At 42.3% G+C, this 26,209-nt stretch overlaps 3 protein-coding genes and 1 long non-coding RNA gene across 11 annotated transcripts; 3 read left to right on the forward strand and 1 right to left on the reverse strand.

Moving 5' to 3' along the window:
* Nucleotides 1-14,468, reverse strand: LOC142943659 (uncharacterized). The gene is made up of 2 exons (XR_012952115.1): nt 14,258-14,468; nt 1-1,653 (listed from the first exon to the last, which is right to left on the reverse strand). It is a non-coding gene; the product is annotated as an uncharacterized LOC142943659 (long non-coding RNA).
* Nucleotides 4,275-6,602, forward strand: LOC142943660 (beta-1,3-galactosyltransferase 2-like). Its single transcript, XM_076085307.1, has 2 exons — nt 4,275-4,291; nt 5,510-6,602. The coding sequence occupies exons 1-2, from the start codon at nt 4,275-4,277 to the stop codon at nt 6,600-6,602; spliced, it is 1,110 nt and encodes a 369-aa protein (XP_075941422.1).
* On the forward strand, nt 14,090-18,987 carry LOC142943656 (beta-1,3-galactosyltransferase 2-like). 8 transcript variants are annotated; one of them, XM_076085300.1, is made up of 3 exons: nt 14,535-14,692; nt 14,990-15,074; nt 15,947-18,987. In XM_076085300.1, exon 3 carries the CDS (start codon nt 15,952-15,954, stop codon nt 16,924-16,926), a length of 975 nt encoding a protein of 324 aa, XP_075941415.1. In that variant the 5' UTR covers nt 14,535-14,692; nt 14,990-15,074; nt 15,947-15,951; the 3' UTR covers nt 16,927-18,987. The 8 variants fall into 8 exon arrangements, with proteins under 8 accessions (XP_075941413.1, XP_075941419.1, XP_075941418.1 ...); XM_076085301.1 differs by having other exon boundaries at nt 14,990-15,047; XM_076085298.1 differs by lacking the exons at nt 14,535-14,692; nt 14,990-15,074 and adding an exon at nt 14,090-14,243.
* Nucleotides 18,988-21,780: 2,793 nt separating this feature from the next.
* On the forward strand, nt 21,781-23,340 carry LOC142943669 (beta-1,3-galactosyltransferase 2-like). The gene has a single exon (XM_076085318.1). The coding sequence runs from the start codon at nt 21,796-21,798 to the stop codon at nt 22,786-22,788; it is 993 nt and encodes a 330-aa protein (XP_075941433.1). The 5' UTR covers nt 21,781-21,795; the 3' UTR covers nt 22,789-23,340.
* The last annotated feature ends 2,869 nt before the right edge of the window (nt 23,341-26,209 follow it).

The following is a 26,209-nucleotide window of genomic DNA, read 5'->3' on the forward strand; positions in this document are numbered from 1 at the left end:
TGGTGTTTTTATAAAGATATTTACACAATAAGATGTTTGATAAATTGTCACAATGACATGAGTGAAGGCAAATAAGAGAACAGCTGGTAAGTTAAAGCTGATATCAGGACATTGATCCTCTGGTTTCAACTGTAATCACTCACATACGTTATGCTAAATATATATATATATATATATATATATATATATATATATTATATTATAGTCAGACATCCAACAGACAGGTATAAGCTCATAAACACAACAGTTACTCAAATACTCAATAAATACATAAATAAAGCAATGGTCTTCAATAGTTCATGACATTTTGTATGAATCATCTTCATCTTCCTCAAATCGATGGACAAGAGCGTCAACATCAACAGGAATCCATCTCCTCCCTGTTTAATTACTCTGAAGCCCCGCCCTCTTCACTGACCACACGCACGCACACACACACACACTCACACACACTCACAGGGTTAGGGTTAGGTCTCAGTGGTAGAAGGATGAGCTGGTTTCAATTTGGAGAAAAATTCCAAAACAGTCCCCGTCAGAGTCTCCTCATGCGCGCGTCCTTAAGGAAGGAAGGGTCGCGGCACTGATGGGGGTCCGAGGGTGGGGCTCAGGTGGGAACCAGCTGAAAAGGTAAGAACTTTAAAATCCTTCAGCAGACCTGTGGTACGAGCTCCAGGAGAACGTTGTAATTCACGTTGTTTCTACGGATCTCTTCTGTTCATCAGCGGAGTCATTATTAGAAAGGAGGGACTCGAGCTGTAGTTCAGCTTCAATAGTGAAGAAAATAAAATAAAATAAAACAGGGTTCCGCTCATCACAACGGGGAGAATTATTAAAAAAACACCTTTCATCCGGTGCGTATTTTACGCACGGAGACGCACACCGGATCATGTCTCTCTGCCTCTCTGTCTGTCTCTCTGTCTTCCTGTCTGTCTGCCTCTCTGTCTGTCTCTCTGTCTGCCTCTCTGTCTTCCTGTCTGTCTGTCTCTGTCTCTCTCTCTGTCTTCCTGTCTCTCTACGCACACATTGTGAGAACTTGAAGACTCAGATATGAAATCTAAATTTTTCTCTTTATGCTGATTAATTCTGCTGACTGTGTGATTTCAGTTTTAATGAATTAACGCCGCCTCTCTCACGTGTCACACTGCGCTCCCTGTGACACAAATCCAACGCACCCTTCCTCGTGCGGCGGTCTACTTCAAACTCTTCTTCATCACCTTCAAAAGCCGCTGAAACTCGGACAGGTTTCACGTCTCTCTTGCCGTCATGGAGCCGTCCTCCCGTGCCCGTGTTATGACGCTCACCCTGCGGCGCGTCCTTGTGGCGGCTCTCCGCCTCAGATGCGCGCTCAAGGCGGAGGTGGTCGGCGACCCGTGGTCCACGCTGTCCCGGAGACTCCCGGGGTTCCCCTCCACCGAGGCCCATCAGTAAGCCCCCGGAGGCCGCCGGCTCTTCTCTCGGTCTCACGTTTTGCTGCAGGTGTCTGTCGGCTGCAGGTGTGCGCGCGCGCGCGGTTGGCAGGTGAAACCACCTGCTGCTCCCGTATAGTCCTCATCCGGGGTTTATCAAGCGGCTGCCTCCTTTCGTGCATCAGCTCACATAGATCAGAGGCGGACGAACCTTCTTTTACGGAAACAAATGTATGGAAGCCAATTTCTGCAGCAAAAAGAAAAGATGAAAAGTTAGACTTGATAATAAAAATATCCCCATGGTAAGAACGTCATAGTTATGATAGAACGTCATAGTTATGATAGAACGTCATAGTTATGAGATAGAACTATCATAGTTATGAGATAGAACTTCATAGTTATGAGATAGAACGTCATAGTTATGAGATAGAACGTCATAGTTAAGAGATATAACGTCATAGTTATGATAGAACGTCATAGTTATGATAGAACGTCATAGTTATGAGATAGAACGTCATAGTTATGATAGAACGTCATAGTTATGAGATAGAACGTCATAGTTATGAGATAGAACGTCATAATTATAATAGAACGTCATAGTTATGAGATAGAACGTCATAGTTATGAGATAGAACGTCATAGTTAAGAGATATAACGTCATAGTTATGATAGAACGTCATAGTTATGATAGAACGTCATAGTTATGAGATAGAACGTCATAGTTATGATAGAACGTCATAGTTATGAGATAGAACGTCATAGTTATGAGATAGAACGTCATAATTATAATAGAACGTCATAGTTATGTGATAGAACGTCATAGTTATGAGATAGAACGTCATAGTTATGAGATAGAATGTCATAGTTATGATAGAACGTCATAGTTATGAGATAGAACGTCATAGTTATGTGATAGAACGTCATAGTTATGATAGAACGTCATAGTTATGAGATAGAACGTCATAGTTATGATAGAACGTCATAGTTATGAGATAGAACGTCATAGTTATGTGATAGAACGTCATAGTTATGTGATAGAACGTCATAGTTATGAGATAGAACTTCATAGTTATGAGATAGAACGTCATAGTTAAGAGCTAGAACGTCATAGTTATGATAGAACGTCATAGTTATGAGATAGAACGTCATAGTTATGAGATAGAACGTCATAGTTAAGAGATATAACGTCATAGTTATGATAGAACGTCATAGTTATGAGATAGAACGTCATAATTATAATAGAACATCATAATTATAATAGAACATCATAGTTATGTGATAGAACGTCATAGTTATGAGATAGAACGTCATAGTTATGATAGAACGTCATAGTTATGAGATAGAATGTCATAGTTATGATAGAATGTCATAGTTATGAGATAGAACGTCATAGTTATGTGATAGAACGTCATAGTTATGATAGAACGTCATAGTTATGAGATAGAACGTCATAGTTATGATAGAACGTCATAGTTATGAGATAGAACGTCATAGTTATGTGATAGAACGTCATAGTTATGATAGAACGTCATAGTTATGTGATAGAACGTCATAGTTATGAGATAGAACGTCATAATTATGAGATAGAACGTCATAGTTATGAGATAGAACGTCATAGTTATGAGATAGAAAGTCATAGTTATGAGATAGAACGTCATAGTTATGATAGAACGCCATAGTTATGATAGAACGTCATAGGTATGTGATAGAACGTCATAGTTATGAGATAGAACGTCATAGTTATGAGATAGAACATCATAATTATAATAGAACGTCATAGTTATGAGATAGAACATCATAATTATAATAGAACGTCATAGTTATGAGATAGAACGTCATAGTTATGAGATAGAACATCATAATTATAATAGAACGTCATAGTTATGAGATAGAAAGAAATCAGCGTTTAGACCAGAAAGCATCCAAATATCAGTTTGACGTTGATGATGTAATGAAGAGCTTAAAGGAACAGTGTGTCGTCTTTAAGGGGAATTATTGGCAGAAATGGAATATCATATTTTTTTGTGTTTTTGTTTCTGTTTAATTAACCTGAAAACAAGAATTGTTGTTGGTTTCTTTCCGTTACCTTAGAATGAACCGTTTATATCTACATACGGAGCTGGACGCCATGTTGTCTACAGTAGCCTAGAGAGGACAAACTAAGCTCTGGCTCCAGAGAGGGACATTTAGTTTGAGTTCTCTCTCTACAAGCTCGACACACGTGAGAAGTTTGAGCTGGTTACCATCTGCAGCCTCACCATTAGATGGCGCCAGATTAAACACGCTGCCCCTTTAAGACGGAGATAATTTCACTTAATCTCGTGTTTGAAACAGGATGTGCATTGTACACAGTGCAATATCATTCTTCTTCTTGTCACATTTTTGTAAGATATGATTTTTTCATCCAGTGGGACTTATTGTTCTTGTTCACACCAAACGCAAAGCAACGTTTTTGCCAGAGCTCTAAGATAGCTGACATGAGACCAGATGACGCTATGTGTATAAATATATGAGTAAAACCAGATGGTACCAACAATAACCACGTTATACCAACGTTAGCATACCCTAGCTGTGGATCCAAACTCCATTCAGAAAACAAGTATTTAATCGTCGTCTTGAGGAGAGAACTAACAAAACATGAATTTAGATTTTTTACAAATCTGCATCAGGATGCAATTATTACGCCATCATTTGTATCCGTTTATTGCAGTTAAATCGCATCAAAATCTGTTTATTTTGGGTTCATAGGTGATGCAGTAAACCAGACGACGTGTGGCTTACTAGATACAGTGAATACCAGAATACAGTGTTTTATACCGGGGCCTTCACTGCTGTGCTGCAGCTGAGCCTCCTCCTGATAACCTCATGATGACGCCACAGCTACGGTTATTATTTGTTTCTAGGGGTGTAACGATACACGTATTCGTATTAAACCGTTCGGTACGAGTCTTATGAACCGAACAATAAGTTTGAATAATACTAGTGCATTTGGAAAATGCAGAAGCTTAAATTGTGGGAAATATAATGTTTTCTGCGCTCACATAGGAGACAACGGGCTGTGTGACCTCTGAACCAGAACAAAAAAAACCACAACAAAAAACAGCTGAGTTACCGCACATGTTCTGGGAGGCTACGCTAAACTAGCTTAGCAGGAAAACAACAGCAGCAACACGCATTCTGCTACACACTGGAGGGCCATTCAGATATTAGATGTAAAAAAAAAAACACAATTGACTTAAAGTCAAACTCCATCCTCCTTTCTTTGTTGACTAAGAGTTTAATCCCAACTCACAAATCTGTTTCTCCTCCTTCAGCCATTGAGTGTTAAAAAAACTAAAGAATCTACACCAAGCAAAACCCTAAAAATGTTATAATTTCTTCCATATCTTTCAATTTGAACTCTCACTATACTAACTCTGATGGCTACCGTAAGTTTCATTTTCCAATAGTCACGTGCTCGCCCACTGACCAATCACAGCACACGCTGCACCTCACTGCAGAGCTGCACCTGAAAACTGAGCTGCACGTAATGCTGACGTACTTGTAGGCCAGCTAGCAGCTCTGACACGTCAGAGAATATGCCCAACATGTCAAACTAAAGATCTGATTGGTTGAACACTATGACAATCAACAATATCGTCCCCATTCACTTAAAGTGCACATGGATTCACTTGTGAGTCTGCAGGCCTCGGGTCTCTGTTCTTACCTAGAGACACAGAGGTGAGATCTGATTGGATAAAAGCTCTACTTAAAACAAGCTGCACTGGAAGCAGAGCAACTGAGGAAGACAGGAGCTGTGCAATGAGAACATAAGATAATGGGGAAAATATTATTATAAATTATAATACATGTAGTGTATTTAAGAACAATTAGTAAATTATACAATAGATATAACTTTGTGATTCTGTTTAGGCCAGCAGAGAAGGCCTTGAAGGCCTTGACGGCCCACCACTGGTGAATACAGCCTCCGGATGATTCGTCACAAGAATCGTCATGTTTTTAAGTTTTCTTCAGTATCACAGTGATGTTTGTCTCTACATCCATGAGACTCTACTTCCTGTTTCCCACCAGTTTTAAACTTTGACCTTTCTTGTATTTTTTAGCCTGAAGAAGCCTTTGTTGCTCTCCTGGTTCCTGTTCCTGCTCGTTCTGGTGCTCCTGGTCTCGTGTTGCATCCTGTCCAGCAGCTCTCTGTCGCTGTGGGAGAGCCTTCCCCTCCAGTACTACCACAGGTTTCTCAACCAAACCAGTCGGGTTAATCTACCTCCTCTGTATCGTGTCCATCCCAAACACAGAGTCAAACCAACGGGAATCTATGAAACCACAGAACGCCCTACCGTACCGCCGACCGTGGCCCCTACAGGTGCTCGGTTCCATCAGGCCTACCCACGCAACTACCACTTCATCATGGACAACCAAGAGGTATGCGACACCGAGACTCCTTTCCTGGTCCTGATGGTTCCGGTGGCACCGAAAAACGTGGCGGCTCGGGACGCAATCCGGCAGACGTGGGGCAAAGACAGCGTGGTTCGGGGCCAGGTGGTGCTCACTCTGTTCATGCTGGGCCTCTCTGGAGGAGCTGATGTGCAGGAGAAGCTCCGACAGGAGAATCTCCAGCGCCGTGACTTGATCCAGAGCGACTTCATGGACACGTACCTCAATCTGACCATCAAAACTATGGTGATCATGGACTGGCTGGCCACTCGCTGCCGGTCGGCCGCATACGCCATGAAGGTCGACTCGGACATGTTCCTGAACGTTGACAACTTGGTGGTCACGCTGCAGAAGCCGGGCATCCCCAAGGTGGACTACCTGACAGGGATGCTCATGTGGAACAGGCCAGTCGTCCGTTCAAAGGACTCCAAGTGGTACGTCCCGAAGGAGATGTACCCGGAACCCCAATACCCCACCTACACTCTGGGCATGGGGTACGTCTTCTCCAACGACCTGCCAGAGAAATTTGTGGAGGTCTCAAAATCAATCAAACCCTTTAACATAGAGGACGCTTATATTGGAATGTGCATGAAGAAGCTGGGACTTGCGCCGACGTCTCCGCCAAATCCCTCCCAGTTCAAGGCCTATAACCACAGATATGATCGCTGTGAGTACTCCAAGATCATCACCTACATCCTCGGGTCGTCACAGGAGTTGGTGGAATACTGGAGAGACTTGAAGAAGCCAGGACCACCTTGTTAGGACAATGACTGCTACAGATGCACTGAGAAGGTTAGCACAGAGTTCTACTGTACTGGTTTGTGATTCTCACGCCATCCTCAGGGTTCAGGTCACCGTGGTCTCAGAACAACTGCACTATAGAAATGGTCAAGAGAAGACTTTTGTTTTTTTGGAACTTGTGTGTATTTAAAACTCCGTTTGTTGGGTTGTAAACAAAATAAAAATGATAATGAAGGGAATGTGTGTCTGTGGAAATGTGCACGAGTGGAATTAAAGGTGCCCTGAGGAGCTTTTGAACCACTGCTGGTTGTGGTGGAAAATAATCCTTTTAACCTCCCTGTGAGAAATAACCGAGATGAGAAACAGCCACTAATAATAATCCAGCTGAATGGATAGAGCTCTTTCCCCACAGATGGTTCGGAGGTCTAACAACAAGGAATAGTGTAACAGAGTATATATGCACATTATCTGGTCTTCAGAGATGTCCTCCTCCTCCTCTGTCTGCGGATGCATCCACCAAGACCAGGTTCCAGCCTTGGTATTGTATTTTCGTGGGAAGAGGGTAAAGTGGTGAGATCAGGATGACGCTACAGCAAGCCAGAAATGCTAAAATACCTTCGATATGATAACATGTATTATTAGGTTTTAATTGAGTCTGGTTGGCCTCGTCTGCATATCTTCAGGTGATACAAGTTATAACTAAAATAACAACATGATACATTGCCACAACACTGGTGTTTTTGTTTTGTCTGTATGTCGGTAGTACTGCTGCAAGGTTACAAAGGCAGAATGTGAACGCTGCCTACCCTGGATACACGTTAGTGCTAACCACAGAGAGCAGTAATGATGCATGTGTGTATATGTGTGTGTGTGTAGTTGGAGAAGCTCACTGCTGCATTGGGATATTAAATGACATCAAACCATTAAAGTAGTAATAAATCAATACTCCACCGGGGCTGTTTAATACCGGGTTCCTGAACGCATCTCTACCTTCAGATAACGTAAAATGTGAAAGTCTCTCTAGAGCCAGTGTTCAGTTTGTCCGTTCTGGGCTGCCGTAGAAACACGGCGGTGCAAGATGGCCGACTCCATGTAAGACGACCCATACGTAGATATGAATGTCTTTTTCTAAGCTAAATAAAACATAAAGATTCTTAGTTTCAGGTGATTGTACACTGATTCAAAACATAGTTATGAGTATTTTATTCAATATCTGCCAATAAATCCTCCTAAATGTTACACACTGTTCCTTTACCAGAAGGGCCCTCAACATGTATCCACTGAGGCAGTGTGTTCCTTCTAGCAGTTACAGAAAGAAGATCATGCAACACACATTGATCCATGTCTCAGTCTCTGTCTAATATGTTTTCCAGCTCACATCTCATAGACCAGCACTTCTCTAATTTACGGAATTCTATTTCGGTTGTGACACACAGGAGAAAGAAGGGGGGCTGTTTTTTATGAGATTATTATTTGATAATCCCAATTTGATTTAATCTTCATGATCCTTTTGTCGGAAGCCAAGACCCAACATTCAGGATTGTTAATTATTGGGATAAATCTCCAGCTGGACATGCTTCCTTCTAGGCCTCTCCAGAGCCGGACGCAACGCCGCAATCAAAATCCAAAATAAATCTCCGTTGATGTGTTGCCATTAATACGTGGTCCGGGAAATTTGAAGCATCATCATATGGTTCGAGTAGCCTTCCAGTCGTTATAAGTCGAGAAAGAAAGAAGAAGAAAAGCTGTAGGAGCTGTACCTCATCACAGACTGGCTATGGTACAAACAATAAAGAATGAATTCAGACTTTTTACAAATCTGCATCATTATGTAGTTATTTCAGCCTCCTTTTTTCAGTTTATTGCAATTAACGTACAGTAAAGTCTGTTTATTTTGGGTTCATACAGCTGTAGTGAACGAGCCGACGTGTACAAAGCAGCAAGTTATTTCAGCTGGTTGATGAAGGGAGGCAGCAAGATGAGAGCAGCTAGATGTCACTTAAGATAAGCGCTGAAACCAGAGGTTCATGATCTTTGTAGAGATAGTGTTTATTGTAAAGTGGCCAATCCACTCATGAAGAACAAGCACTTGAAAGATATTTCTACACCGGACAGAAAGGAAAACAACAAGGCCTCTCATGGAACACTTAACGTGGACGTTGATCATGCTCAGGATGTCTTCTGTTGTCTTGAATGGGGAAGTGAAGGTTTAATGTCATGAAAGGAAACAGGGAGAACTCACTTTTACTTTAGCTTCACTAGTGCACTACTCAAACTGGACTGGTTATAGAACAGAAGATCACACGATGTGTTTCCTCCCAGACACGTCAAAGCTTTGTTAAGTTAGATAAGTGAGTGTATTTAATGTGGGCCAGAGGGCAGGAGATGACTGCTCGTCTTACTTGTCTTTGTTTAAAGACAGGATGAGCTTTTTATCAGCCGCTACGTGTGAACTATGGTTGTTTTATCTATGGACGCACCTCTCAATCTGAAGACATCCTCAGTGTGTCAGCAACATGTGAGAGTAAAAGTGTTCACTCATGTTTACTGCACATCCAGAACAAAACGTCTGATACCAACACTGCATACATCCATTCTTTACTTTATTAAATAGTGACATTATTTGGTTCAATGTTTCTTTCATGTGTTTATTTGTATGTACTTAAGTTTATTAAGTTGGGACAAGCTGCTTACAAACGTATTTGAAGTGGAGAAACAAATTCAACTTTTTGAATCTTTATTGGATTCTTAAGTTCTTTGATGTCATATACGTATGTGAGGTATGTTTATGCATTTAGGAAAATCCTTCTTTAGCGCTGCTCATATGTTTTACCATTACTTCTTCATCAGGCGTACATCTATACGTTCATGATGGAGTGTGGTTTCACCTCTGTTGTTTGTGACGTTTAAGGACAGCATATCAAGTTGCATTCAAGGTCTGAAGTGTCTCGTGTTGTCCTTGTGTCGTCACCATGTTTGAATCACAGTGTAGGCTACGCTTTGTATTCTTGTTGCAGTTGAATTGCTGCATTTCATGGTAATGTTCCCCCGGCTGGGCGTGTCCAGGGCTGCAGTTTGGAGGTTAATCAGTGACGGAGGCTAGTGGGACACACCTGGTTCTACTGTGCACATTGTGTCTCATCCAATACACTAGTACCACTGACATCATTCACCGAGTAGATGGATTACTGAACATCTACCCCCCCCCCCCCCCCCCCCCCCCCCCCCCGGCCTTCAGCTAGGAAATGTCACTCAAAGGAAGAATCAAAATGACCACAGAGAAAAAATACAACCACCACAAACACACCAACACAACCTCAAAGAGACACAAAGTAAAAACAACGAGACGGAAAGTGACTACAAAGAGACACAACATGACTACAAAGAGACACAACATGACTACAAGGAGACACAACATGACAACAAGGAGACACAACATGACTACAAAGAGACACAACATGACTACAAAGAGACACAACATGACAACAAAGAGACACAACATGACTACAAAGAGACACAACATGACTACAAAGAGACACAACATGACAACAAAGAGACACAACATCACAACAAGGAGACACAACATGACTACAAAGATACACAACATGACTACAAAGAGACACAACATGACAACAAGGAGACACAACATGACTACAAAGAGACACAACATGACTACAAAAAGACACAACATGACTACAAAGAGACACAACATGACTACAAAGAGACACAACATGACTACAAAAAGACACAACATGACTACAAAGAGACACAACATGACAAGGAGACAGAACTTGACTACAAAGAGACACAACATGACAACAAGGAGACACAACATGACTACAAAGAGACACAACATGACTACAAAGAGACACAACATGACAACAAGGAGACACAACATGACTACAAAGATACACAACATGACTACAAAGAGACACAACATGACAACAAGGAGACACAACATGACTACAAAGAGACACAACATGACTACAAAGAGACACAACATGACAACAAGGAGACACAACATGACTACAAAGAGACACAACATGACTACAAAAAGACACAACATGACAACAAGGAGACACAACATGACTACAAAGAGACACAACATGACTACAAAAAGACACAACATGACTACAAAGAGACACAACATGACTACAAAGAGACACAACATGACAAGGAGACAGAACATGACAACAAGGAGACACAACATGACTACAAAGAGACACAACATGACTACAAAGAGACACAACATGGCTACAAAGAGACACAACGTGACTATAAAGAGACACAAAATGACTACAAGTGTGTATGTAAAGAGTAGAGCTGTGCAGCAGGTGTGTATTTATGAGTATATTTGTCTCATCTGTAGACTGTGTGGGATTAGGATTATAACAGCAAACTGTTTTATCGTGTATTCATCATTTATCATATAATTTATGACCAGTCAAAACAAACAGATAAGTCTTGATAACATTGAAGTCAGAGGGACATCTAGTGGTGACAAAAGCACATTACATCATTCATTCAGTCTTTTAATCTGTTTGGGATCATTTGATGAAACGAGCCCAGAATCTATAAATCCACACATTGCATCTCCTCTGATGATCCACCTGTGAATGAAATACAAGCCTGGAACTGAGCTGCAAGTTATCACTAATTAAAGTTCAAATGTGCTTATTAAGTACATTTATCTTAGTCTGATTTTAGTTCCTGAACACTTTCATTATAAAGTAAAGAACCAGATTATATAGGACAATATATATTGAATGCATTTGTTATTTATTATCAACACTGAACTACTTTAACAAAACAACTCAGATGTTCTCTTGTGTCTCTTGAACTATATTTGTGTTATAAAACGATGCAAATGTAAATAATCAGGCCTGCAAGCAATTCACTTCAATCAGTCGATAACCATGAACAAGTCTTTAAAATATCAGAACAGATAGTCGATCATGTTCTCCTGCAGCTCGGAGAGTCAATAATCAAATACAGAATATAAAATACAATATTTAACTGGGGGCGTGGTCAGTCTCAGGTGACGGTGATCCACAATCATCAGAGCACCGAAGAAGAAGAAAGAAGACAGCGGATGAACGCAGACCAGACACAGGTAAGTAACGTGTTGCACCCACACAGACACGCGTCACCTCAACACGGATATCACGTGACTATCCACGTTCACCGGGCGTGATGGTGCGGATGTAAACTGGTAGATTGCTTGTTTCGTTAAAAGAACTACGAGAGAGTAATAAAGTAGTCTTTAATAATGACTTTAGACGTTTTATTTCTCAGACTTAGTTCCAGCGCTGCAGGTCTTTATCTCTCTCATCATATTTACTTTCATATTAACACTTACACGTGACGTTTACTAGATTATGATCCCTGAATGAGGTCAACACACGTCTCTCACTCGTAGCTCTGCTGCTGAAGTCTGTCTACTGGAGAGCATTATGCTTCTGCTCCTTTATAGTTCATGTGTGGACTTCACCATAGTTCAGAAATAAGAAGAATCCGTCCTCAAAGCCGCTACATGAAGTACTGTGAAGTATAGACGGTAGTACATGAAGTACTGTGAAGTATAGACGGTAGTACATGAAGTACTGTGAAGTATAGACGGTAGTACATGAAGTACTGTGAAGTATAGACGGTAGTACATGAAGTACTGTGAAGTATAGACGGTAGTACATGAAGTACTGTGAAGTATAGATGGTAGTACATGAAGTACTGTGAAGTATAGACGGTAGTACATGAAGTACTGTGAAGTATAGACGGTAGTACATGAAGTACTGTGAAGTATAGACGGTAGTACATGAAGTACTGTGAAGTATAGACGGTAGTACATGAAGTACTGTGAAGTATAGACGGTAGTACATGAAGTACTGTGAAGTATAGATGGTAGTACATGAAGTACTGTGAAGTATAGACGGTAGTACATGAAGTACTGTGAAGTATAGACGGTAGTACATGAAGTACTGTGAAGTATAGATGGTAGTACATGAAGTACTGTGAAGTATAGACGGTAGTACATGAAGTACTGTGAAGTATAGACGGTAGTACATGAAGTACTGTGAAGTATAGACGGTAGTACATGAAGTACTGTGAAGTATAGACGGTAGTACATGAAGTATTGTGAAGTATAGACGGTAGTACATGAAGTACTGTGAAGTATAGACGGTAGTACATGAAGTACTGTGAAGTATAGACGGTAGTACATGAAGTACTGTGAAGTATAGACGGTAGTATATGAAGTACTGTGAAGTATAGATGGTAGTACATGAAGTATAGATGGTAGTACATGAAGTACTGTGAAGTATAGACGGTAGTACATGAAGTACTGTGAAGTATAGACGGTAGTACATGAAGTACTGTGAAGTATAGACGGTAGTACATGAAGTACTGTGAAGTATAGACGGTAGTACATGAAGTACTGTGAAGTATAGACGGTAGTACATGAAGTACTGTGAAGTATAGACGGTAGTACATGAAGTACTGTGAAGTATAGATGGTAGTACATGAAGTATAGATGGTAGTACATGAAGTACTGTGAAGTATAGACGGTAGTACATGAAGTACTGTGAAGTATAGACGGTAGTACATGAAGTACTGTGAAGTATAGACGGTAGTACATGAAGTACTGTGAAGTATAGACGGTAGTACATGAAGTACTGTGAAGTATAGACGGTAGTACATGAAGTACTGTGAAGTATAGACGGTAGTACATGAAGTACTGTGAAGTATAGACGGTAGTACATGAAGTACTGTGAAGTATAGACGGTAGTACATGAAGTATAGACGGTAGTACATGAAGTACTGTGAAGTATAGACGGTAGTACATGAAGTACTGTGAAGTATAGACGGTAGTACATGAAGTACTGTGAAGTATAGATGGTAGTACATGAAGTACTGTGAAGTATAGACGGTAGTACATGAAGTACTGTGAAGTATAGACGGTAGTACATGAAGTACTGTGAAGTATAGATGGTAGTACATGAAGTACTGTGAAGTATAGATGGTAGTACATGAAGTACTGTGAAGTATAGACGGTAGTACATGAAGTACTGTGAAGTATAGAAGGTAGTACATGAAGTACTGTGAAGTATAGACGGTAGTACATGAAGTACTGTGAAGTATAGATGGTAGTACATGAAGTACTGTGAAGTATAGACGGTAGTACATGAAGTACTGTGAAGTATAGATGGTAGTACATGAAGTACTGAGCTGTTTAAAGAGACAGAGATTAAAGTCCTGAACTGATAAATAAAACCCATGATGAGGCAGTAATCTGGCCAGAAGTACACAAAGTACCTCAAACTACGGCGAACGACTACATTAAAACGTTCTTCAGTGATAAAAACAGAATATTAATGTTCTGCATATTTAATACTTCAGGCTCCATTCTGCTCATTGATCTTGTTCTTTACAAAAGGAAAAGCTTCTTCAGGGAAAGAGGCTCAGAGAGGTGAAATGAAAAGATAAAGAAACAGCAACACTCCCATTACTGGCACACGGCCACAACCAGTATTACTTTACAACCACAGAAGAAGAGAGCCTTCAAGCAGGAAGACAAACAAGCAGAACAATGGAGGAGAACCGCAGACAAATGTGAGGGAACAAACAGAACAGAGTTATTGAGAGCTGACTTCAGGAGACAATCGTAATGTAAGGAGACAAACCTCAAAGCTTCATGTGTTAAAGCTGCATTCTCTCTAGTGTCCACCAGGGGGCGACTCCTCTGGTTGTATAGAAGTCTATGAGAAAATGACTCTACTTCTCTCTTGATTTATTACCTCAGTAAACATTGTAAACATGAGTTTATGGTCTAGTTTAGTGTCTCGACTGGAGCAGGAAGAAGAAGAGGAAGAGGAGGAGGAGGAGGAGGAGCAAGAGGAGGAAGTCAGACTTCATAACACAAACAGGATTCCCAGCCTCTCTGGTGAGGCGTACTTGGTGCTACGGGTCACATGTACTTCAGCTTGTTTGTGTCGCTGCAGTGGGTCACATGTGTGTGGAGTAGATAAAGAAGTGTGAGAGCAGAGAGTGAACGTCAGAAGAGTGAGAGAGGAGGAGGACAGCTTCAGGACGGAGGCTCTACTTCCTGAACATCAGCGGTACGGCACCATCTTAGTTCCTCTGCTTCGGACGATTGAGCTCATTGTTTTACGGAGAAGTGTTCCCCACGGATTAGAGATGTAATGATTCTCATAAATAAATGACTAAGATGGTTTACAACAGGTCGCTGTTATGGGATGGAATGTATCTCACAGTCTGAGAACAGGAAATATTGACATACTTTTCATTTATTGTAATATTATTTAGATTAAATAGTATTTCAGCTCAGTAACACGAGATATTTACTAACGAAATGTACTCGTACATTTCTCTGATTTCACTCTGTGATACCACAGAGATATGTCTCCAGTACAGCGTGATGTTTGTGAAGACTTGGTTCACCTCAGACCTCAGGTCAGTGTGATCCATTCAGAGTTCACAGTAAGTTCTCCTCAGTACGACCACATGTGAGCTCCTTCTTCTTCTGTCTGCGATTCGACATCCAGGAAATGAGGCTCGCGCACAATGATTTATGAAACGTAATCGGGCGAAAGAAATGTGACGGGAACCAACGCACATGTACATTTCTGTCCTCGTACGTACAGTTTCATGCATCTGGACTGTCCAGTAGGTCTGAGATACCTCAAGTTAGAAGAAGAAAGAGCGGACTCAGGAGATCAGAGAACACAGAGCATTTATTGATATGAAGGGATGTAACAGCTGCAGCTGTAACGTGATTACAATAAGGCAGGGGTGTCAAACTCATCTTCACTCTGGGCCACATCAGCATCATGTTTCCCTCAAAGGGCCGGTTGTAACTGTAAGACTGTATAACTGTAACTACTCCTAACATATTGTTAAATAACTGTCTCTGCATTTGATTATTGTTTATTCAAGTGTAAAAATATTGTACATGCAGTTATATAAATGTAAAATGATATTTAAGCACATTTCTGTTATAACATAAATAATTTTAATTTAGGGTTAATAAACCCACATTACTCTATCAAAGATCAAACGTTTAAAGAAAATAACAAAGACAAATATCATCAAACACAAGTTATTACAATGACTTTGTTCAAAGCTATTTTTGTCACCTCTCTGCATCACTAATGTCCCCGTCGTCGTCCCGTGCATGGCAGCTACATCCAATCCGAGTGCACCATTTTCCTGCAGCTTTTGTTATTGCATTTTAAATGCATTACATCATTTATTTATTCATCAAATATGGTAGTTTGCTGAATTGTGTGTTATCAGAATTATCTTTGCTGAGAAAAGAGTCGCGTCATAATGTGAGTCTCTTCTGTTTGCAGTTTGAATGGAGAACAGGAGGAGACACTTCAGACACATCTTGATCTGCATCCTGGGAGCAGTGACTATCTTCTTCATTTATCTCAACTGGGATCGGACCTTCGTAATCAGGATTACTTCAGCACCGTCAGCAAATCCTGGACCGTATCACGTGGCCTATCCACGAAACTACCAATTCATCATGGACGACACGCCCACGTGTCACACCAAGACTCCTTTCCTGGTCCTGATGGTTCACGTTGCAACCGGTGACCTTGCAGCTCGGGACACCATCCGGAAGACGTGGGGAAGTGACAAACTGGTTCTGGGTCAGCTGGTGGAGACTCTCTTCGTACTGGGCCTACCCGGGGGAGCTGATGCCGAGCAGCAGCAGGAGAAGCTCAAACAGGAGAACCTGCAGCACCATGACCTGATCCAGAGTAACTTCCAGGACAGCTACCGCAATCTGACCATCAAGACTATGGTGATGCTGGAGTGGCTGGCTGCGCACTGCGTCAAGGCTTCCTATGTCATGAAGATTGACTCTGATATGTTACTGCATGTCCACAATGTGGTGAAACTGCTGCTGGATCCCCGCACGGCCAAACACAACTACATGACAGGTTTGGTGTGGTGGCACAGCCCGGTTTTAAGAAACCCATTCAACAAGTTCTACATGCCCCGAAACGTGATAGCGGAGCCAGAGTACCCCCCGTATCCTCTGGGCATGGCCTACGTCATGTCCCTGGACCTGCCGGCCAAGATCCTGGCGGTCTCTCCTCAGATTAAACCGATCTTCATTGAAGACGCCTACCTGGGTATGTGCCTAAAGCGCCTGGGCATCTCCCCCACCGACCCTCCGGAACAAACTATGTTCATTGTCGACCCCGAGCATCCTCTGAGCAGCTGCAGCCTTTCAAAAGTGATCGCAGTGACGACGACGAGCATCCCGCAGATGACGAGTTACTGGCAGAGGAGCAGACAGCCAGACGCTAAATGTTAAACCCTGTTTAAGGTTTACCAAGACTGAGTTTACACTTTTGGTGTTGGGGGGGGGGGGGATCATGTGTTTGGATCATGTCTTTGTGTTTGTCTGAAGTTTGTGTTAAACTCACAACCGTTGATTTCTTGAAGGTTTATTTCTTCCCTCAGCACTCAGAGGGGCCCTGTGAAGGTGTGAAGGTCTCTAACTTGCGCTCTCTGGCAGGAATGAGGGTGTCCAGGTGGACCAAGTCTTTTGGCAGGGGATCCTCCCCAAGGGGCTGTTGGTGGTCCCTTTCATAGTTATGTCATAGTTATGAGATAGAACGTCATAGTTATGTGATAGAACGTCATAGTTATGTGATAGAACGTCATAGTTATGTGATAGAACGTCATAGTTATGTGATAGAACGTCATAGTTATGTGATAGAACATCATAGTTATGTGATAGAACATCATAGTTATGAGATAGATATTTAGAAAAAACTCCCCAGAAACCCTCTAACAGGGAGGGTAAAGGACGTTGCTCATCAGATCCCGTTACAGAGACTGGAACATTTAATTGGCATCAAAGGAACTGACTCAGCTGTTTAATTCATTTTTAATTCAGATCGATCCCACTTCATATTTGTAAATGATGAGTAAGTCACAGAGTTCCACAAGGTTCTGTGCTTGGATCAATTCTGTTCACGTTATATGCTTCCTGTAGGCAATATTATCAGAAAACACTCCATAACTTCCACTGTTATGCAGATGATACCTGATTATATCTATAGCTTAAGCCAGACGAAACCAACCAGTTAGCTCAGATAAGATCATATAAAATATACTTTACTGTCCCCAGAGGAGAGAGCAGTGCTGCACACAGCTGCATCAGCTTCAAACAGTCAACAGACACTACAGCTATACACCAAAGACGAGGTAAGAAAAACATGTCAAATGTTGTCCGTGTCCCGAGAGATTAAAAAAAGAATCATTTAAAGCAGAAGAAATACGTAAAAGTCATCAAGCCAGCCTAGCACACAGATAATCAAGCTTAACTCCAAACAGCCTCAGAGACATACAAACCTGGATGAGCTGGTTAAAGTCAGACAGAACTCAAGTCATTCTACTTGAAGCACATGGTTGAATGGTATAGTAGTTACTGATGGCAGAGATCTGGCCTCTGGCACCTTCGTAAAGAATCTTTGATGAGGATTCGTCCTTTAACTCTCAGATCAAACTCATTTTAAGGACTGCCTTTTTTCACCTCTAACATTTGAATATCAGGCACATCCTGTCTCAAAGCGATGCAGAGACCACTTCATGCACTTGTTTCCTCTTAACCAGACTACTGAAACTCCTTATTATCTCATGAACTCTGCTTCTTCCCCGGAGTCTTTGTGCTTTGTCTCCTCGCAGGCTTCCATGGATCGGTTATATCTGGTCCTGCCTCCTGCATCCACATTGTGATATTGTGATATACAAATAAAATTGAATTAAGTGACACTTTAACTGTCCTTTATCTGCTTTATGAATGAGAATGTTTCAGTTCTTACTCTTCCAGGTTTGATCAGTGTTGCTTTAGGAAAGCCCTGAAGAAACATTCGATTCCTCGTCTTAGCATTGGGACACAAGGAGCAGAACTCTGAAGAGTCCAAACACAGACTCTGGGCCGGGAGCTTGGCCAAGAACAAGATGAGGGAACGGGATCAAGTTGAAGATCTGAACTTAGAAACTTATGTGTGCACACTGCATGAAATGGAAAAAAGGAAAAACATTACATGAACACTTCAGAGAAGGGTTCTGTTGTATTTCTGTGCAATATTTAGCATCATTATCAATAACTGACTCGTCTGTTTTCACTGAGGTTGACGTATTGTGGCGTCTTCACTGTAACGGGACATCACATCAAGTACTGTACTAAAGTACACATTCGAGGTACATTTCTACTTTTTAAACTAAATAAACACGAATAAAAATATCCTGCTTCATCTTCCTAAAAAATTACATTTTTGTATCAAATGATGTAAATCAAGCAAGACTAGTCTTTGTACAATTTACCTCCATGTTTGTACTTAAATAAAATATATTTGCAAGTAAAGTTGAGTTCATTTTATGAAGTAGATCAAAAGATCAACATTTGAAACCATGTTTCTGAGCGTGTTGCTTGAGGGTATAGTTGGTGTTGCTGACATGAGGACACGCAGCACTTTTAGTGAACGAGGGACACGTTTCCTCCTCAGCACTGACTCTGGTTCCACAGGTTCGTCTGCAGTTATGATCCCTTTGTTCAACAGACCAGGTTGTTTTTATGCCGATGCTCCTCCCACTTGTTCTCTGGGAGGAGCAAAGAAAAGTGTTTCCAAAACCTCTTGTGGAGGTCCGACTGTTTGAAGATGAGAAACCATCACGACCCGATTCAATAGGCCTCATCTATAAATCATTAAATCATGAAAAGCACATTCGACTGCAAGTAGTACAATGTTACAGCTGGCAGCTTTCTCTGTATGGGAACCCTGACGATGTAGTGCAGTGTGTACTTCACTGTACAGACTTCATTACTCTCTCTTCTTGTCTATCTTCTATTATCTCGGGCTTTGGCTGTTGTTAGTTGTCTTTGAATGTCCTTTTGTAACGTGTCTCTCTTCACTTTGTCTGTGGCTCTTCATGTTGGAGGTAAAGCGCTTTGGAATTTGTGTTTCATTTGTATTTCCCATGACACACTCCTCCCACTCTGCAGCTCTGTACACCATACTGGGGCGGGGTTTACTGACAGGTGGGGGAAGTGTGTGAAAGGTACATCGTCTAGCAGCAGCAGTCCACTGCGACGTGTCAGGCTGGGAGAGTATTGTCTCTGTGCACTGTTGAAGTGGACTGAGAGCAGCACACAGGAGGAAGCCGACTGCAGGTAATGACAGAACACCTCACCCTTCATGTTTTAACCTGCTAGAGCACTGGTGGCGCGAGCCTTGGTTTCATATTGCATCACTGGGGAGGACGATGGACCGCAGATGTACATCTGTTGTTTCAATGTCACAAAGCTCAGCACATGTAATCCTGGATGTGGTATGAAAACATATCAAGGCAATGAGAACTGTTGAATTTGATCATGTCTGCATTGGCACTGTCCTAAAATACTCGTAACATTTGGATTAAACAAAACAAAACAGAAAACAAGTCTGTAATCAAGCAGCATGCGGTCCCAGAGGAAGACTGTGGGTCAGATCTGTGGTCGTGGATCACTGTGACATCATCCAGAGTTCAATATCACATCACACGATGGAGGCTCTATATACATCCCTCGGGCCTGTGGCTGATTGTCATAGCTTGAGTTTGAAATGGCAACAGTTGAATGGTGTGTCTCATGACCCAACGTCGTCTACAGGTGAGCCATTGTGAAGCTCACTGTGGGCGGCTCCAAACAATGACATCTTAATCTCCTTTGTTCTGTGGGAGGAGCAAAGAAAAGTGTTTCCAAAACCTTTTGTGGAGGTCGGACTGTTTAAAATGAGAAACCATCACGACCCGATTCAATAGGCCTCATCTATAAATCATTAAATCGTGAACAGATGTGTAAGTGAAGTTCCTGACAACGTTTACTGCCATTTCCACATGAAATGATCAAACCATTACCATGACAGCCATTAGGAGAGGTATGCTTTGATAAATATTACGCATGTGTTAATGAAAACACATGTTAAACACTTAAAGAATTACACCAAATAAATGTATTTAGGAGGAGTTAACAGAATGTCTAATTCAGTTAAACATTATTTCAGAATGTCCATTAGCCTCTCATATTAAATATAATGTCATAAATGAATCCAAAGAGAGGGTGGAGCTGAGGACGACACAGCAGAGCAGACAGCTGGCTGCTCGCCACTCAAAGAGGCCGTTAATCATGTCTTAAAGAAACAGTGGGTAGCATTTAGAGAGACCTACTGGCAGACAGGGATAATAATGTTATTGAATATGAGTTATGTCTTTCGTGTATAATCATGTGAAAATAGGAATTGTTATGTTTACATTAACTTAGAAAGATTTGTTTTTATCTTCATAAGGAGCCAGCTGCCATGTTTCTACAGTAGCCCAGAAAGGACAAACCAAACTCTTGCTTTAGAGAGGACCATTGTGCAATCTGCAACCTCACCACTAGATGGTGCCAGATCCTACACTTTATGATCAATCAAACAGGAGAGTTATGTAAATGTAACCCCGGCAGTTGTCATGTACAGGGATATTAGCTATAAAGACCAAAACTGTCCATTGTACCAGCCTGTAAACATCTGCTTAAAGTTGAGCATTTTGACATAGAGGTCGATGGGGATTGACTTGGGTTTGGAGTCAGACACAAGTAGCCATTTTAGGAACGGCACTTCGGCGTTGGCTTCATTTCTCAACACCGGAAGCTGCCACTTGGCTCAGACCCAGCACACTCAAGACAAAGCGCTCATTAACTAGCCAGGTTACACGGTTAAGCTTAGTTTATGGTCGCCGTAGTGAAGTCGGCATCAGGAAATTACGTGATCACGGCCTGCGCGGCGGCGGGTGAAGTAGGTGCGGTACTTGATCATGAGTTGTTGTAGCTTGGCGTACGCTGGGTGCTTGATGAGACCTTTTCAGACGTGACTGTCACAAATAGTTCACTGATAACAACACTGTTCACATGTCTGAGGATTTTACAAAGAAGCTCAATTCATTTTTAGATGCTTTAGAAACAGGAAGTCTATATTTGAGTTGATATTTTCCATTCAAATCAAATAGTTTCTTTATAATACATTTAATACTTGACTTCTTTCTTTACAGGTCTTGCATAAAGGTAATAAAGTGCTGTTTTATCAGAATTATCTTTATTTGGAAAAGTGGTGCTATCATGTCATAATCTGAGTCTCTTCTCTGTGTAGTTGTCATGGAGACCAGGAGGACATTCATCTCTATCTGCACAGTAGTAGCAGTGACAATCTTCATCTATCTCAACTGGGACTGGAAATCGGTGGGCAGCTTAACTCCAGCACCACTATCGTCATCAGCAGCAGCAGAACCACAATGGGAAGATCCTGGACCGTATCACCTGGCCTATCCACGAAACTACCAATTCATCATGGACGACACGCCCACGTGTCACACCAAGACTCCTTTCCTGGTCCTGATGGTTCACGTTGCAACCGGTGACCTTGCAGCTCGGGACACCATCCGGAAGACGTGGGGAAGTGACAAACTGGTTCTGGGTCAGCTGGTGGAGACTCTCTTCGTACTGGGCCTACCCGGGGGAGCTGATGCCGAGCAGCAGCAGGAGAAGCTCAAACAGGAGAACCTGCAGCACCATGACCTGATCCAGAGTAACTTCCAGGACAGCTACCGCAATCTGACCATCAAGACTATGGTGATGCTGGAGTGGCTGGCTGCGCACTGCGTCAAGGCTTCCTATGTCATGAAGATTGACTCTGATATGTTACTGCATGTCCACAATGTGGTGAAACTGCTGCTGGATCCCCGCACGGCCAAACACAACTACATGACAGGTTTGGTGTGGTGGCACAGCCCGGTTTTAAGAAACCCATTCAACAAGTTCTACATGCCCCGAAACGTGATAGCGGAGCCAGAGTACCCCCCGTATCCTCTGGGCATGGCCTACGTCATGTCCCTGGACCTGCCGGCCAAGATCCTGGCGGTCTCTCCTCAGATTAAACCGATCTTCATTGAAGACGCCTACCTGGGTATGTGCCTAAAGCGCCTGGGCATCTCCCCCACCGACCCTCCGGAACAAACTATGTTCATTGTCGACCCCGAGCATCCTCTGAGCAGCTGCAGCCTTTCAAAAGTGATCGCAGTGACGACGACGAGCATCCCGCAGATGACGAGTTACTGGCAGAGGAGCAGACAGCCAGACGCTAAATGTTGAACCCTGTTTAAGGTTTACCAAGACTGAGTTTACACTTTTGGTGTTGGGGGGGGGGGGGGGGGGATCATGTGTTTGGATCATGTCTTTGTGTTTGTCTGAAGTTTGTGTTAAACTCACAACCGTTGATTTCTTGAAGGTTTATTTCTTCCCTCAGCACTCAGAGGGGCCCTGAGTTACAATAAGAGACTGTAAGAAATGGACAAAGTCACTGTGACGTCACCCATTCGTTTCTAGATGGTTTTGAAACCTCCAGTTTGGCGTTTGGCCAACGCCATCTTATTTCTTTTGCAACTAGAAATGACACGATTCACAGTTTTTTGCTCCGGCGCCACCTCGAGGGTTAGTAGTGCTTCCAAAGATAAGGTCCTTTATCTACGTTACCAAGACGTTTATCATTCTTAGTGGAGAGAAAAGGTCACTTTAAACGCTCCTCCACACTGAACTGGGGAAGACTGGTTTCCAGTACTATGCATCTAGTGGGATGGACTGCAGACTGTACTGATCACACATTCATTACTCTGTGGGGCATTAAAGTGTGACTTGGTAACCGTGTTCTCCATAAAGGTGACTTTTTGAATGTATACGGGTGACTGAATTGTCTCATTGTAATGTATATACGTGTTTTGTTTGTGTCTTTCTTGTAAAAGTGATCTTTATCTTAATGAGACTTCTACTTCTTCTTTCATTTTGTTTTGGCGGTCTCAAACCACCATCCTGTCTGTTCCTAAAGGTGGGAGTGATGCCTCCCTTTTGGTCTCCCACCCAGGACACTGATTGGTGCCCAAATGTTTAATCTTTCCATTCATGTACTATGCATATAGGTACACATATCTACGCAGGTTGTACGGCTTGTATACCTCTCGTGTAATGACAACATGGTTGTAACGTGTTGAGTAATTGTTCAATACATTCTGATTCAACTGATCAGGTTTCATTCAGTGATTTATATCAAACTCTTTTGTACCGTTCTGGTGCCCAGATTAGAACTGTGGAAGTGAACTAGTATTCATTCTGTAAAAGAACGTTAAAGGAAAGAATCAAGATAGTTCTTAAGAGTGGTTTGCTGTTTGCGTCACAACACCGCACCCCTTTCTCTGCAGATGATAGCTAGAAGAAGTCAGAAGAAGGTGCTCTTCTATGCTGTACTTTGATACTGAAGGGGGATCTCTACCACCCGAGCCCTGAGGTGGGGGGAGCCGGCAGCTCTGTCCGTCTGCAGGCTCAAAGGCCCGCAGCGAGCCGAAACACTTCCACAAGCTGAGAAGCAAGAAGCTGAAGATGTCTCTTCTGTCACTTGGGTTCTGATATGCTCCAACAATGACGGCCCTCCCGGTTCTGGCCTTGTGTTGCTGACTTATTGACTACGGCCGTCCTGTGTCGTCTAAGGTGACCTGCAGCTCCATCCTGTGATGCACCAAAGTGCTGAAGATTTGTTCCAACTACTAAGAGAAAGATACTTTAAAGGAGAGACATTGACGAATGAAAAACATTTTTAAAGTGGCAAACATGCCGCAATGACTCCTGCAGCTACAAAAGGGGGTTCATGAGACGATTCAGCGTCCCGCTGAGTGAGAGGCGGAGACGAGGATCAACGGTTCAAGCCGAACCTTTGTGAAGGAGACCAGGTCCGAAGGAACCAGAGGAAGCGGAACAAACTTCCACCAGAATGTCAATCAGAACCGTTGGGGGAGAACAATATATTTACAGACGTGAAAGTGTGAAGTAGTGTTAGGTAATAAGATAGATCCTAAACTAAATGAGAAATGAACATTAATCAATAAGGTTAGACCTAACGTAGGATCACCTGCTGTTTGGTGTAAACGTCCAGCGATTGATGAACATTAATGAATGACATGATTCACTGATTCTAATCCATTCATGCTCATCCTTAGTTATTGTATTCCTCATAATAATCTTTATTCATTGCATTCTTTTTATTTATGTGACAGAAGTAACCTGATAGTATGTTGTAGAGTAATCCTATCTTAACGCCTCAGTATAATGCTTCTAACATTCTTCACGGTTCAATTGTCTCCTTCAATTAGCGATGTAGTTTTACACAAAGTGTGTCCAGCTGTAGTCTCATCTGTCCTTCTGTCTGCTTTATGTCGGTGAACGTCCTTTGCTCTCTATGGATGCATTAGTTCTACATTGATGTGAAGTTCACAGTGAAAGCAGAGCTCTGTTTCTGCTCGTCTTGATTCTCCTGATCAACGGGGGTTTGAAACATCCGGTGAATATCAACCCTAATTGTGATGACTCAGCGCTAGACTTTAGTCACTTCTGCGTCCTCCTTCCTCTGAATGGAGCCTCTACAGTTGTAGCTGTTGCTCCGTCCAGAAGAGGGCAGACTAACATCAGGTAACAGTCCTCTCACACAGCTGAGACTCACTCCAGACCTTCATGAACACAGTGTGAACTCATGCTCATACATGATTGGATCATGATAGTGACAACATGGAAGCACCTTGATTAATGAACGGCACAATTCAGAAGTCAAATCAATGTATTCAGCGAAAGAGGATTTGTTTCCCATCGTAGGCCCATCAGAGTACAGCTGGAGGATGGACTCCTGTATTCTTTATGGTATGTAGTGGATGTGTATGCGTAGCAGCTTGAGGAGATTCATTCATGTTCTCTCCCTCGTCTTAGAACAAAGACTTGTCTCACAGCTGCAGGAGGAGGACGAGTGAAGAGTGAAGGTAAAGCTGACACCAGATAAAGAAAGACGATCTATCATCGAGACCCAGAGACGGTCCGTGGTCCATGAAGGCAGGTTCACGGTGTCGTTATCAGGACTCCTGCTCTGGTTTTAAACTTAAAAACATAGAAGCTATGCCCTCCACCCCCCCAGTCTGGTCCAGATTTACAGGCAGACAGGTGCTGTACTGCCCCCCCCCCCCCCCCCCCATGCTGTCCTCTCTGTCACCTTGAGCAAACAGAGAGCTCTGCAGGGTCATAAACCTCAGCTGGTCCTGTTCAGGCCTCAGACATATCTATATCTATCTATATCTATATGGACCCTGAAGACTGGAACAGTGGTCTCTGACTAGACCACCGTCTAAAAGAACGCAGGTTTCTGTGAACCTTTAGAGTTCAGGAAGTCCACACAGATCCACCATGGATATGCTGAGGCTTTCTCCAACGACGGGAAAGAACCAAAGTGGTCGAGCGAGGAAACAAAAGCACATTTCTGTTCATTCAAAGCTTCTGTTGAGGATTGTTCAATGAAGTTTAAAATGTCTGTCCTCATCTCTGATGATGTCATTGATCTAAAACTAAATGCGACTTTTGATTAAATGTTTGAGGGGAGAACTGAGAGGAGAACGGTGTGGTGTGATGAACAGAGAGACGAGAGACAGAACTGCAGACGTCCTGCTGGTCAGGTTTGGAAGTCAGTAAAACGTTTCTACTGTATAAA

This window comes from Anarhichas minor, unplaced genomic scaffold, assembly GCF_050575085.1.
Source record: "Anarhichas minor isolate MPS153535 unplaced genomic scaffold, ASM5057508v1 ptg000149l, whole genome shotgun sequence".
In the NCBI taxonomy this organism is placed as follows: Eukaryota; Metazoa; Chordata; class Actinopteri; order Perciformes; family Anarhichadidae; genus Anarhichas; species Anarhichas minor.